This window comes from Falco naumanni, chromosome 4, assembly GCF_017639655.2.
Source record: "Falco naumanni isolate bFalNau1 chromosome 4, bFalNau1.pat, whole genome shotgun sequence".
NCBI classification, from domain to species: Eukaryota; Metazoa; Chordata; class Aves; order Falconiformes; family Falconidae; genus Falco; species Falco naumanni.
The window spans coordinates 955,055-969,377 of record NC_054057.1 but is presented as its reverse complement, the minus strand read 5'-3'; the positions used below and the strand labels follow the sequence as shown (position 1 = coordinate 969,377).

The following is a 14,323-nucleotide window of genomic DNA, read 5'->3' as shown; positions in this document are numbered from 1 at the left end:
GTCATAAGCTTTGCTATAAACAGGGCATCCAAGAAATTGCTGATTGCTGACTGTGTTCACTAGATAATGGATCTGTGTGCACTTTGTGATGCAGAAAACTGGAGAGATTCTGGCTAGCTATAAAAAATGTGTATTCTTGAGAACAATTTGACTGAAACTACCTGTTTATCAGGGTGACAGACCCCTTTCTTCCATAGGGAAGACTTGAATTCACATGAACTAAAAAACATTCTTAATTGCCTTTGTATTTGACCAGGATCCAAAAAGAAGCTGATGAAGCAAAAGAGAAGGTCCTGGATTACAGTGAGAAGCTCAGCAAGGTGGCAGCAGACAAAAATAGCAGCGATCAGAAGTTATTTGCTGAACTGGATGACCTGACGAGAACAAAACAGTTCCTTGAAGAACGTTTGATAGAACTTATCAGGTTGGCCTCAAAATAAACAGCAAGTGGAAATTAAAATCCTAGCTTAGGATGTTAAGGGATACTGCCTAGGTGGTTCAGTCTTGTATTCCTGACTTGAAGATAATGGTCAAGTTCATCAGCAGTTGAAATTTTCCATTTTCATAATGCAGTTAAAAATCTAAAACCCAATAGTATCTCCTCCTTAATTTGCTGTCTGTTTTGCAAAAATATGTAGCTCTCTGCCTGGCATGTATTTCTCTCCCCTCTCCCCTTCCCCTTCGCCAGAGCTTCAGTAGGTTTCTTGATCTGTCTTTATTTCTGAAAGCTCCTCAGAAGTAACAGCAAAGCAATTTTTACCAGGAAGCTTTCATCAACATTCTAATTGAGGTTGGTTACCAGTAAACCAGGACTGATAATTTCTGTGTTGTTTTTTTTCTTTTTAACTATGTCTGTGCAGAGATAAGGATGCTTTGTGGCAAAAATCAGATGCTCTGGAGTTCCAGCAGAAGCTTAGCGCAGAGCAAAGGTGGCAGGGGGACACAGAAGTTAATCATTGTCTGGACTGCCAGAGAGAGTTCTCATGGATGGTGCGCCGACACCACTGCAGGTCAGTTTGTTGAACTCTGTTACACTGTTAAAAAGCAAAATTCAGGAAGATCGTTTACATGGATTACTTCTTAATGAGCACAGTTCTTTGGTCAAAACCATTGATAGAGGACATTGTAGAGTCTGAAAGAATACATGATGTCACAAGGGTGTAGGAGACATTAATAGAAAGGTCCCTTGACATGTATTACGGCAAAGATCCAGATGCAGCTCTGACTTGGGGAGTCTGTCAGTTTCTCATTTCTGGAAACAAAGATAATCACACCCTACATAGTGTGTTTCTCTGAAGGACTGTGTTTTTAATATATTTATTATGCACTGCTCTGTGCGTGCTGTGAACAGTATTCACTAAGATGGTTTTGCTAGTGTGGTAGAAGTGTTCCAGAATAAATCCAATGTGCTTTGCCTTTATAAATCTGGTTACTTACACTAGGTATGTTCAGAGATAATAACCAATTGCAGAGTAATCTTTTTTAAAAAAGTTAATATTAAGTTATTTCCTATACAGTTAGCCTGCCTGAAGTTATTAGTTACATGATCTAGATTTATTCAAATTTAAAGTAGATACATTTCAGGGTCTTGGTGGTATGGTTTTTTTGGCTCTTTACTGTTCGTGACCTGACTCATCATGCAAGGTGTGTAGTCTTGGGACTGTTTTAACTGCATATGAATGTAGGGAACATTCAGTGGGTATTAATGAACAGTGAAGTTATTCCCAGTACCAGCTTCCAAATTACTTATTTGTACTAAAATCTGTGAAACGTGTTCATGTTTTCACCTACTAATGATTAAATTATTATGAAAAAGAACCCAAACACTAAAAATTCACAAATAACAGTCATCCCTGCTGGGTGCTTTTCTTCATGAAAATCTTAACATGTATATTAAAAAATAGTTGACAGGCTTAATACTGAGAGACTGCAGAACAGAGATGACAGGAAGCATGAATGCACTTGCATGTGCCAATAGTGTTTTTTCTTCCCTGTCTGAAGGGGAGGGGTTGATTACTAGGTCGAGATGTATGGATGTGTTCTTACAGTCCTTCCAATCAAATAGAGTTTTGCTCTGAGTATGAGGTTTGGCCTATGTAATATTATTAAGTAAATTTCCTTCCTGTGTACTTTATACATGTATTATTTATTTGTATTGCACATTTGTGGGTATTTAATTGTTTTATGTCTTTATATTTAAAAGTATATTTAAAATTTTTTAGTATTTTTATGGGGTTTTCTGTTTTCCCTATTTATTAAGGCAGCAAAGTGTGAATGTGAATTTCTGTCCTGTGCTTGTCAAGAAAACTTCCTTCACTTCAGAAAGCAGCAGTCTGTATTACGAGTTTTGCTGCAGATGTAGTATTTGGGCTTTTGCAGACAAGATGACCATTATGACACAGCCCCAAACTGTCACGTAGATATGTTCCACCTGTATGTGGTATTATTCTAACACCTTTGGTTTTGAATCATTTCTAGGATGTGTGGTCGCATTTTCTGCTACTACTGCTGCAACAACTACATGGTGACAAAACCTGGTGGAAAAAAGGAGCGTTGCTGCAGAGCTTGCTTTAATAAGCCTAGAGTCATTGTGGACAGCACAGATGACTCTGGATCCAGTGCCAACCAGGAAGGATCACCGGCTTCATTGGAATCGCCTGTGTCGCCATCTGAGAGAGCTTTTGGTTAGTGTATTGTTTGTATGCTGTGGAGAAGAAAGTAGGGTTCTTATTTTCTAAGAAGCCACATAATCACTTCCTGCTCCAAGGACCTGTATGTTCATAGAGTGTTTTCAGGGTGGGACTGCTTCCATCTTTTAATTTGATTGGTATTGACAGAAATTTGCATGTGTATTAAATGACTGTCAGTCAGCCTGAGGTTTTCAGTTGATTTTAGTAGTTACCCAATGCTTCCGTTAAGGTAGAGGAATGGCCCAGTCTTCCCCCTTAAGGGTTTTACTTGTTTGTTTTCCAGACAGCCAACTAATATTGTTTATGTTTCTTTTCGTGTCCTTTTATGGCACAGTTGCCAGTGAAGCCTCTAAACCACCAGATGATGCAGCATTTGATATAATCACTGATGAGGAGCTGTGCCGAGTACAGGAATCAGACTCTCTCCACAATGAAAGTCAGATGGAGGGAGAGTCTTTGGATCAAAGCATGACAGATCTGTGAGTAAACACTGCTACATGGGCAGGGGACTCTTGGATATTGTTTGAAGTGTTGGTTTGGAGTTTTTTTTTTCCATTCAGTGGGGATAGCCAACATCTGCATAAAGAGAAGACACTTCTGTTCCCAGCCACATGTTCAGTAAACCAGCACAATATAGTTTTGGCCTATTTGCACAGTCAGCATCAAATCTAGCAAATCCAAACAGCTCCATCCTCTCCTTCCTCCTGCTTTACCACAGCACAGAGGAGTAGTCGCAATTCTGTGTTGCCATCAGTCCCACTGTCACCATTAAAAATCAGCTTGCCGTCCATGCTGGATAGCTGGTCATTCACACTTAACTTATAATAGGAGCTAAACAATACTCTTTTTCAGGCTCACCATTGCTTAATATGAAGAGAACAAGGAGGTGGGGAAAAAATAAGGAAAGATGTGCTGGTCTTATGTCAGGCTTCATTGAATGGCGCGTGAAATAACTGGTCTGTTTCTGTAGCATTCCTTACAACTTTAAAGGTAAAAATTTACAGAAAAGAAAGAACAGGAATTGCTTAGCTAAATCTGGCACAAGTTTGTTCATTTTTTTCTTAAGAAAAGGAGATTGAATGCAACTTTCAGTCACTTTTTTACAGCTATTTCTACGTAAATTAGCAATGAAGAGGACCTAAGGCCATCTGAATGAGTAGTTGGTTTGCAAACTATGTTTTAGTTCTATAGTTTAATGTATATCCATGTTTATACAAAATATTGTTTTACTGTTGTTCAAATGTTTTCAAATACTTTATGAAAATTCTGTTCTGTAAAATATATTACCTTTGAAAAACTTTTACATATTTGAGAAGAAGAAAAAAAGAGCAAGATCACGTAAATTCTGAACTTGTTTTGCTTCTGAGCAGAAAAATAAGTGTGACAAACCTAAGTGCTAAACTGAAAATAGCCACAGAGTAACCAGCCTGCTGCTGTAAAAGCAGACCTAGACGCTCATGCCCCCATCAGACCAGTTTCCGGCATAAACCACAGTGACTTGCAATGTGGGTATAAGGCAGACTGTACAGACTTGTTTATTTGCAAAAAAACCTTTTCAAATACATTTCGGTTTCTTGGTAAATAAGTTCTATGTATTCTGCCTGATTTGTATGCTGTTGACACTGATAGTATATTCATGTCTATAGTGTGTTGGGCAGACATGAATGAACTGAACTTCACAATGCTCTTGTGAGGTTAGTATTGCCTTTGTTTTGCAAAGGGACAATTTGCAGTAGGGAATTTCTGTTCGTTCATTTGTTTTGAGAAGAAAAAAGTGTCGTTTACTCCTTTGAATTTATGCTGTCTGCAGAGGGGATATCACAGGTGAGTTAGCTCTGGAGAATACAACCAGGAGAAAAGAATTAAGTGTGTGTCACCATTTTTTTCACCTTGGGATTGGGCTAGATACATCTTGTCCCACAAAGTATTCAAGCTGGAAGGAGGGATTGCCACTAACAATGGAATACTGTTCTTGAAGGGCACCCATACGACATCCTACTTGCACTGTGTAAACTCTTAAAGGCTGTCCATCTCCCCTTGTTCACAGATTATAGGCAGGAAAGTAAGTAGTGTTTTATTCCCTGTTGCTCTTGGTTCATCAGTTTTATGTGCAGGGGGGAGATTGCTACTGTGGTAATACTTCAAGCCTGAGACATACTTTGCAGAGAATGCAGTCCACACCTGCCCTTCCCCATGACACTTGTTATGTTTGAAAGGTCTCACTAGCCTGAACACTGGCGAGGAGAATGGCTTTCTTACACTGGTTGTCTTGAGCATCTCATGTTGAGTGTGTAGTTTTGTGTTATGGTAGAGATCTAGAAACTGATACATGAGTCAGAAGATGGTGTGGCACTTGTGACACATGTTTAAGGGAAAAAAGCAGAATGCAGTGTTGATTAGGACAGCACAGAAGTTTCTCACTTGTTTCTGTAGTGAGGAGTATATGTGTACGTGAAGCCTGAGTGTAGCATAACACACAAGCAGATAATGCAGCATTTGATACCATGGTGTTTGAGGGTAAACATGCCAGAGCTGCTATACTGAGTGTGAGCAAACGTTCCACTAACCCTCTGTCCTGTCTTTGACAGTAGCCCATAGCAGACGTGCTGATGATTTCCTAGTGTGTTTGCTCCCAAACTCCAAGGATCTGCAGTTCAGGGACTTTCTGAGCTACTGGTCTCACTGCTGCAGATTTCTTGGCTGTACTGGACTGGCGGACTGCCTTGACTTCATATAGACCTTTGATCTTTTTTTTTTTTTCAGTGTCCAGCTAAATGTGTCCTGATTCCTATATGGAGACTTGAGGTAGTCCTGACATGTAAATAATAATCCACTGGCATCCCAATAATGTTCTCTTTGCATTGAATTGAATATATGGGGTGGAATTTGCTTTGATGCTGTGCCTGGGGAAGATCCAAAGGATATAAGATTTTGCATGCTACGTGCATGTCTGAGGAATGCATACAAATACATAAGTTTTCAGGCCAGACTTTATTTGGATTCTGCTGAAAACAGTCCAAGTTATTTGGTCTTTTGCCAGAAATTTGAACTCATTGATGAAGCTCTAAAAGGGAGGGAGATGAGCATCTAAGAGAGGGAAGAGAAGGGAGGGTGGCTGGTCCAAGTAGAAGGAAGATATGTGATAGACATGCTCTGTTGACATAGTTTCTTATGGCCTTATGCTGGCTGTGTCTGGCTGTGATTTTTACACTGACTTGACTTTATTTTGGGTGTGAGTCCTTGCTAGACTGGAAATGCAAGTTTGTGCTCAAAGCAGTGAATTATCTTAAAGGACATTTTCTTTTCTATTTGTCCCCCATTTGGTGTCTACTGTACCGTTACTCTACTTTTTGCTTGTTTTCTTCACTTAACCCTGCCCCTGTAGTTCTTCCCTTGAAGTGACATGAAATTGTTACAGTGGCATTACTTAATAATAGCAGATTTTGAGAGACCGCCTTTATCAGTACAGGTCAGTTGAGAACCAGATAAAACTCATCTTGGTCATGAGCTGTGCAGGTGTGTGGCAAGGTAAGATAAATGCTGTACCAGTGTAACTCTGGCTGACCTTGGAGCAGCCCTTTCCTAAAGCTTGAATTAGGCAGCAGTTGCTTCATGCTTTCAGGTCTGTTATGTGAGTTTGGAGCAACTCGATATCTTAATGTGAGAAGCTCAGATAAGCTGTGCAACTGCGGTGCATCCTGCTTCTTCAAGGCTTGTGGGTTTTCTTTTGAAGAGTTGTATTTTTGAACTCTTATTTCTAAAACATTCACATTTGCAGATGTGTTCTAAAACGAAGGTCAGGATATTTGTGTAGCACTTGTGTAGTCCCCAAGGTAAACCAGTGTCCTGTTTCCATTTTAACATACTGTAGGAATTACATGCCTGCAATAAATGTTGCAGCAGCAGGATCACAATCACAGATGGCAGAAGTGTTAAAAAAAAAATAAGTACCGCTACCCTGATACGAAACAGAGTCTAAAGAGTTTATTCACACCTTGGTACTGCTTTTGGTAGAAAGGATGTCTCAGCCTGTCTGCATTGTGGTTGCTTTGGTTTGCCCCTTCTTTTTTTTTTTTTTTTTTTTTTTGTAATGATACATAACATTCTTTCCTGACCTAATTACAGCACACGTGGCCACGCAGGGTGCCAGTGCAGCCAAAAGGGGGAAATGCATGTGATTTCAAGCCTTTGCTGCCCAGCACAAAACCAGCCATGGAGAGGAGTGGGGACAGGAGCACCTCTTGCCACCCTCTGCTGGCAAAGTCCACCTTGCAGCTGCATATGGGACAGCAGCTTCACTTGCCCCATAGACGTGAAAGCACAGCACTTTCCTTCCTAGTTTCGTTTTAAGGAGAAACTATAGGAGAAACAAGAGGGATTGTGTAGTAAGGGAAGAATTGGCTAAGCAACTGTTTTCTAAAAGGAAAAATATGACGTGGACACAGTGGTGCCAATAAGGATCAGGTACTGCTGATTTGAAGTGATCTGGTAGGAAGGACTGAGTGTTAATGGGGAGAAAAGGAACATTCAAAGTGAGTGTGGTTATTGCAAGAATGGTTTGAAACAGGCTAGAACTGATATTTCAAATCTGTAATGCTTTCAGCCTTTGGGACAGACCCAACCCTGCCTTCATCATAGGCAGCCCACAGCCACATAAAGCCCTCCATCTGCTCCTTTCCTACCTCCCATCTTTCTTTTCCCTATTCCAGTCTTCACCCCTGTTCTGCTACTCTGCTTTTGCATACTTTCTGCACCAATCTGCATTGCCCCCGTGCACCTTTTTGCCTCCTACTGGGAAGTGATAAGGTCAGAGGTGGAAAGGAGGGACTGCAGGAACAAGGAAGGAGAACAACTAATGAATCCAGAGTTTCCCAGCAAGGGAACCAGGGTGCCAAGGGAATGCCAGGAAAAACAGGCTGGAAAGATGTCATGGTGCAAGGATTATGTGGAAATTAGGGCAAGAGATGCATCTAAGGAAACACTGCTCAGTGTTAGAGCCTACATGCAGTATGATATCCCTGTGCTTACAGGTGTCTAGTCATCTGGCAATATGAACTCTGTCATCAGAAGCAAGGTACAAAGATGTGTATGGGAGATTCAGACCATGAACCTGATATTAGATGGAAGGCCGATGAAAATGCTGCTTTATTACAGAAATTTTAGATGAACACTAACAGAGTGCGTGTGGAGACCTTCTCCCAAATGGAAAAATACAAAAAATCCCACAAAAAAAACCCAATCACACATGAAACCCATCATGAAGATTGAAATGTGCATGTTTTTAATCCAGGCATTCTCAGATTTTTGTTAACAAACACCTTTCATGGAAAACCATCAGGCCAGAGGTCTGGTGAATGTCTCCAGACCTTCTGGTGTCATGAAGTCCAAGTTAGCTTTATGTTACAAAGAGCACAGTTTTATCTCATTGTTTTTATACTTTTTAATATCTTCTGCACAGTTAGCAGTCTTAGGATCAGCTCTGTCCAGGAAAAGCAGGAAACACTGAAGTATCATGATTAAGATAGGTTAGCCTAAAGCTTATCACAATATCTTTACTAATGGGATTGTATTTCCTCTTTCATGCAGGCTACTTATCTCAGTATTTACAAAAAAAAAGAAAAGTTGCCAGATTTTCTAGGCAGTTCTATAGTGGGTACATGCTTGTTGCATCTGCATTATTTGAGGCAGTAAATGTTTTAGAGCCTTCCTCTTCTGTGGTTTGCCACTGTTTAGCTGTAACTTGCCATTTAATGCATCTTGAGTTTTTAATAATTTTCCGTAAGTTCCTCCTGAATTTCACCCCCATGAAGAAATACAGAACAGGGTTAAGACAGCCATGGAAATAAGCAAGAGCTTCTGTTATGATGATTGCATATTCAAAGTTGCTGTTCAAGTTAAAGCTCCAGTCTATGATCTTTAACAGTCTCAAGAAAGTATAGGGTGACTGAGTAAGAATAAATATGGCAACTACAGAAAATATTTTTTTTAGAGATTTGTTCTTTTGAAAACTCCTGGCATGCAGTAAGGTTCTAATGATTAGTGAGTAGCAGATGACCATGGCTAGCATGGGAATAAAATAGCCAAGGGTCACTTGGATCACTTCAAGAACTAGTTCTGTGCGATAGTTTGGGTATTCTTCCTGACATATTGCCTTATCAATACTAAACACCTCACTAAAAATAAACTGTGGTGCAGCAAATGCTAGTGAGATCGCCCAGATCAAGACACAGATCAGTTTGCCCCATGTCATTCGTTTGGTTTGACACACATGTGCTTTTGTGGCAAAAGTAATAGCAATAAGCCGGTCAAAGGTGATAGACGTTAGAGTTAACATTGAAGTGTACAAGTTCAGAGTATACAAGCCCCGTATAACACGACATGCCACAGTGCCAAAAGTCCACTCCTGAACAGCAGAATATGCCCAGAATGGCAGCGTCCAAAGGAAGACCCAGTCAGCTATAGCCAAGTTCAGCAAAAATATATCTGTCAGCACCTTCAGTTTCTCGTAGAAAACTAGTATGACAAAGACCAGTGTATTTCCTGCTAGCCCAAGGATGAAAACAGCTGAATACATACAGGGCAGGAAGACATTTGTAAATCTGTGAAGATTCTCACTTCCATTTTCATTGGGATCATCGATGGAGAAGTTATAATAAAAGTTAACAGCATCTGTAGTTGCCATGTTGCCTGCTTTTTAAAGGCAGCCTGTAAGGAGACACATTGAGATTTTTTTACTCAGCAAATGAAAATTTAAGTCCTAATGCATCCAGACAAAATCCCACGTGCTAACAGATAAGAGTTGTAATAAAGCATCCATGACAGACAAAAGCAAATATGTTTATTTGCTGGAGAGGATTTTCTTTGCAGTCAGGACCCAAACACAACAGCTGGTGGATTTATACACATCATCTATTACCAGATTTATAGTGATGGGGACTCAAAAGCATAAACAATACAATTACAAAGAGGCTTCTGAAAACAGAATATGGATTAAGCTTTCAAATACGTCAGGGGGTTAGGATTTGGATCTAGGATTTCTGGGAAAACCCATGAAAGAAACAGAATTCATTTTGCCAAATTCAGCCTTTAGGCTCAGGTGTCAGGCTTTAAGTGTCAGAGTTGTTTGGCTTGGGTTGGACCTTTCTCAGTAAGTAGGGTTTGAGTGTCAGAGCAAGCGCTTTTTGGTTCAGTTCAGCCTTAGCTCATTGTTCAGATGTTAGTCACATCAGGTGGTGGCACTTCTTCCTTTCCCCTTCTTAGGTGACTTACTGGAAGCATGGAGGGTTTTCATTAATGCCTCTGCCCCATTTGATTTCAGTTAATCTGTTTCAAATATTTGTATTACTGTCAGAGAAAGGAGTGACCACTTCTCTGCCAGCCCCCCTCCGTCACACCCCCTCTCGAAAGCTGATGCAGTATCGCACTGTCAGCCCCCCATGGTAAGGGTCCGTTTTCTGTTAGGGCTGTCACCAGCACGTAGGAAGTAATAGCTGTAACAGTAACAACCAGATTTGCAGGCTGTTTTAACTTGTAAATAAAATCTTTTATGAGACAGGTTAGTGGGGTTTTCAAAGATTTAGCCTAAAGTTAAATGTCCTCTCTCTTGAGCTACGAAGAACATGTTTCTGTGAGACTAATCCTGATACAAGATATTACTCAGCATAAGACAGCAGAATTCATCTCTGAATCATTCAGACTGGGGGAAAAGCCTCGCCCTGTGTGAGTTAAAACATACAGCAGATTGAATGTTACTCAAAAAGTAGTTTCCATGGGGCCAGTGCAGTGTTAGCCACCAGAGAAGTACTATAAAACTGCATGCTCCTTTGAAAAATTACTGGCTCTTTATAAAATAGTTCGCTTTTAATTCAGATGGAGGCCAAGCACAGGTTGAAGATAACCAGCAAAAGTAAGTTAGGTTCAACAACATCAAGGCAAAGTATACTGAAACAAAAATTAAACCACTGTTTTTACATACTCTTTGCAGCAGCAGTTGGCTGACGGTTCTTGCCTCTTGTAAAGGAAAGGCGTATCCCTCTAAGCTGAAACAAAGTGATTATCAGGGGCTCAGTTATGCAGTTTGACAATGTGACATTACATTGGTAGCCTTACCAAAATAGTACAGTTCTTTCTGCTGCCCAAGCTTACTGGAAATTAGCCTTTAGAAGAGTTTTACTGACTCTTTCAAAGGAAGATTTTTTAATGCCCACTTTTAATCTGTAATAGGTTTTTTGCTATAATAAGACATAACATTCACTCTCTGGACAGACTGAAATACATAAAATTTTAAATAACTTTTTTCCTATTACATTAATGTTCTTCACAGGAATTTTCAAATTCAGGCATTAATACCCTAATTTGGTTTTGGTGAAAGTAGATTTCATATGGATGCCAAGCCAGGATAACTGTTGAACTCCAGCTGTAAAGAATTTTCTTATATACAAATAGCAGGCATTGTCTTCTGATATTCTTGTCTCCCCCACATGCTGACATGAGCAAATCTGCGTATTGGTGGAGAACAGAATGCTGCGGAAGAGATCTTTCTAAGTTAACATGTCACATGTTTTACATGTCTCAGTTAGTTGAGCTCCTAAAGTCGGAATTTATGGATCATGTTTTAGGAAAGAGATGAGGTGACTGACACCATCAAACAGATAGCGAAGAATTAATGGGGGTCCTTGAAAATGACCTTTCAACTAGTGGTCTAGCAATTTATGTTCATGTTATGTTCTTGTGATCTTAAAAGTTACTAAGTTTTCTTTCTTTTCCTTCTTTCTCATGTCTGGATATAGCCATTTAAGTTCTTTCTTGGTTTGACAGCAGGAGAAATAAGTCTTAAGTGCCTTGACTGATTACCAACCCCTCTGAGAAAAAAAAAAAAAAGAAAGAAGAAAAAGAAGAAAAATTAAGGAAGTCCTACATGCATAGAAATAGGTTAACCTTGTAGGACTGTACACTCATTTTTAAGGCAAAGTCAGGTATGAAGATTTCTAGTCCTTTTTTTTTTTTTTTTTAATGCTGGAAAGCAATAAGGAACTGAGAAAGAGCTGCTAAAGCTGAAAACTTTTATATCTCAGTTGTGTTCCAGACAAGCTGAAGTTACAGCTCAGAGTTGTTCAAGAAGGCTCTCTTGAAGGCTGATCCTGTATTATAAGGCTGAACAGTTTCTGGATCAGCTGACCACCTCTGGCAATTAATTTCAATCTTTGCTACTGAAAATAGTCTGTAAGTGTGTATAACCTGGTATGAAAGTTAAAAACAGGGGGAGAACCATATCTCATGGAGACCAGCACCAGCCTCTCCAGCCCACTAAAATACAGACTGGTAACCTTTTTACTCCCACCCCCCACCCCCCCCGGCCCAGTGGATGGTTAATTTTAAGAGAAAGAAAGTCCAGCAGTTTCTTTTTAAAAGGTTCTCATTTATTCATAATGCATCTTATTATGTTACCTGATACTTTTCTAGCCAGAAGCCCTTAAAGTGTCCTGCTTGTTACTCACACACCTAAGTCAGAATCCATATTGTATGTTGTCTAAAACTTCAGAGTTGTTACACCTTGTCAGACTGTTCCTGGAGTTACTCCAGCTTTCTTCAAAGGAAAGAACAGTAGTAATCTTTCTACTTGAAGTGAGATAGCGGGAAAGCATTTTGTTAGGGAGGGAGGGAGGAAGGAGGAAAAAGATTCCCTGGTCAGGAGGACAGTGAGCAGGATGAGTTTATTTGCAAAGAAGTGTTGGGGTTTCTATGGACTGAGTCTAGGTTCTAAAAAGCTTTAATAGAAGCTTAAATTGGATAGGAACAACATTATGGGTAGAAAAGTGAGCCGAAGACACCCATGCAGTGTCCGGTGTGTTAATGCAGGATTTGCCCTGAGGTCTATTACAGTTAACTCTCGAATTGATTAAATGGAAATGCAAGCGAGTAATGGAGAGTCAGAACATTCTGTTCTGATTTGCCCCAGCACAGATGGATATTTGCTACTAGAAGGTGACTGCTTATCATTTCCACTGCTCTGGGAACTGGGCACCCCAGGAGCTTGGTAGTATCAGGTGACAGGAGTTTTCCCTGTTTGGTCTCCATGGTCTAATTTCTGTTGTGCTAATCAGCTGTCCTGCTTTAATAGCTGCACCTGAAAAGCAGGGTGTAAAAAGCAATAATAATGATCTTGCCAGTTGTTTGTTTCTGTTGTCTCAGGGTTCCAAACAGAAAATCCAATACAAATCAATCTTTTTAAAATAAATCTCTATAAAAAAAGTAATTTTAGCATATAATAATAAACAAGATAATTTGCCATCACAATAAATACAGGCTATAAAAAGAAAAATGGTATGTAATGCTCATCAACATCATGTATTGTGCCTTGCTTTAGAAATAAACCAACTTCATTACAAAAGGGTTTTGAGATTGCAATTAGAAAAGATGAAATTATCTCATAGATATATTTGTTGGAAGAAGTGAGAAGTTTTCAGGCACTTATCAGTTGGAAAAACAGATGCTGGAGCATAAATGGAAAGGAGAGAATTAACATATACCTTCTGAGGTCAAATACCCAAAACATTTGTTTAAAAGCCTTTTTCAAAAACTAGCAAGTATAAACCAAAGAGCTACTGCAATAACAAGACATCAGAAAAGAATTAGTAACAAAAGTAGAATGCAAAATCAGTCTCTTCAACAGTGTGAACAAAACCTCACCCTTTCTTTTAAATTTTGCATATCAGGGTGGAGGATATCTATGATACTAACAAAATCTTTCAAGTTTGAATATTTCTAAATGTTAAAGCTTCTTTTTGTTTGGTGATTATTTTTTTAAAAAACTGTCTGTCTAGTCACCTAAAGTCAAGAAGGTAGTCACTTACTAGACGGTGTCACATCTTGAGGGAATGCAGTCATCTTATCTTTCAAAGGAAATGTGAAAGCAGCAGTTTGCTTTATTTATCAGTGCTGAAGCCTGTGCTGCTGCATCACAGCTTTTGTGGTTGTTGACCGAAGATTTGTTGTTACTCCTTTGTTTTGATTCTTGAGTGATACTAATACAATTGCAATGGTATGCACAAGCTGTGCTCTCAAGATCCTGTTTAAATTCACCTACATGTGGCCATTTGTCTGAAATGTCCAGAATCAAATTGGCGTTTCAAGAATTCTTTGTAAAATTGAAACTTAATCTGTATTTATCACTTACCTTTTTTAACGACTCCTGCGTATTTTGTGACAGTACTGGATTTTCCAATTCCTTCTAGGTTTTCTGTTTTTCTCTGGGGCAAGATTATTCTAGTGACAGTTTTCCATCAGATTTCTTGCCCGTCTGAGGTGAGCTAGGGGTTGCTACAAATGTATTGTGTTGGTGACCATCCCCAGATGGGTTTGGTACCTTTAAGGCAATCCCATCTCTAGTTAAAGTTAGTATTTTTGCTAAATTTTCTTTCGTAGTCAAGGGAAGAAGCTGGGAGAGCCTCTGTGCATTTACAAGGGAGCCGGAGGGGGCCTACTCTTTGCAAGGGTGGCTGTTTGCACTTGCAGCAAAGACATGGGTAGGAGTTGAATTACAGCCTAAGTGTGCAAGAAACGGTTGTGAAGAGGCTCTGAGAGGGTGCAGGGAAGTGGAGGTGCCAGGGCGATGCTGCTTAATAAAGCGATAC

General features: G+C 39.7%; 2 protein-coding genes across 6 annotated transcripts in view; one reads left to right on the top strand and one right to left on the bottom strand.

Annotated features, from left to right (window-relative positions):
* FYCO1 (FYVE and coiled-coil domain autophagy adaptor 1) overlaps nt 1-14,323 on the top strand; it is a 43,314-nt gene that overhangs the window by 15,987 nt on the left and 13,004 nt on the right. The window contains exons 10-14 of one of the 2 annotated variants that reach the window (XM_040589449.1): nt 257-424; nt 861-1,010; nt 2,479-2,684; nt 3,025-3,169; nt 5,454-5,499. In XM_040589449.1, the coding sequence (XP_040445383.1) occupies nt 257-424; nt 861-1,010; nt 2,479-2,684; nt 3,025-3,169; nt 5,454-5,475 (691 nt within the window). In that variant the 3' untranslated portion in view covers nt 5,476-5,499. Of the gene's footprint in view, nt 1-256; nt 425-860; nt 1,011-2,478; nt 2,685-3,024; nt 3,170-5,453; nt 5,500-14,323 lie in introns of those variants that run through there. The other variant, XM_040589448.1, reaches the window with a different exon arrangement.
* Nucleotides 8,116-13,594, bottom strand: CXCR6 (C-X-C motif chemokine receptor 6). 4 transcript variants are annotated; one of them, XM_040589451.1, is made up of 4 exons: nt 13,544-13,589; nt 12,192-12,276; nt 10,666-10,729; nt 8,116-9,395 (listed from the first exon to the last, which is right to left on the bottom strand). In XM_040589451.1, exon 4 carries the CDS (start codon nt 9,370-9,372, stop codon nt 8,335-8,337), a length of 1,038 nt encoding a protein of 345 aa, XP_040445385.1. In that variant the 5' UTR covers nt 9,373-9,395; nt 10,666-10,729; nt 12,192-12,276; nt 13,544-13,589; the 3' UTR covers nt 8,116-8,334. The 4 variants fall into 4 exon arrangements, with proteins under 4 accessions (XP_040445385.1, XP_040445384.1, XP_040445386.1 ...); XM_040589450.1 differs by lacking the exon at nt 12,192-12,276 and having other exon boundaries at nt 13,544-13,594; XM_040589452.1 differs by lacking the exon at nt 13,544-13,589 and having other exon boundaries at nt 12,192-12,866.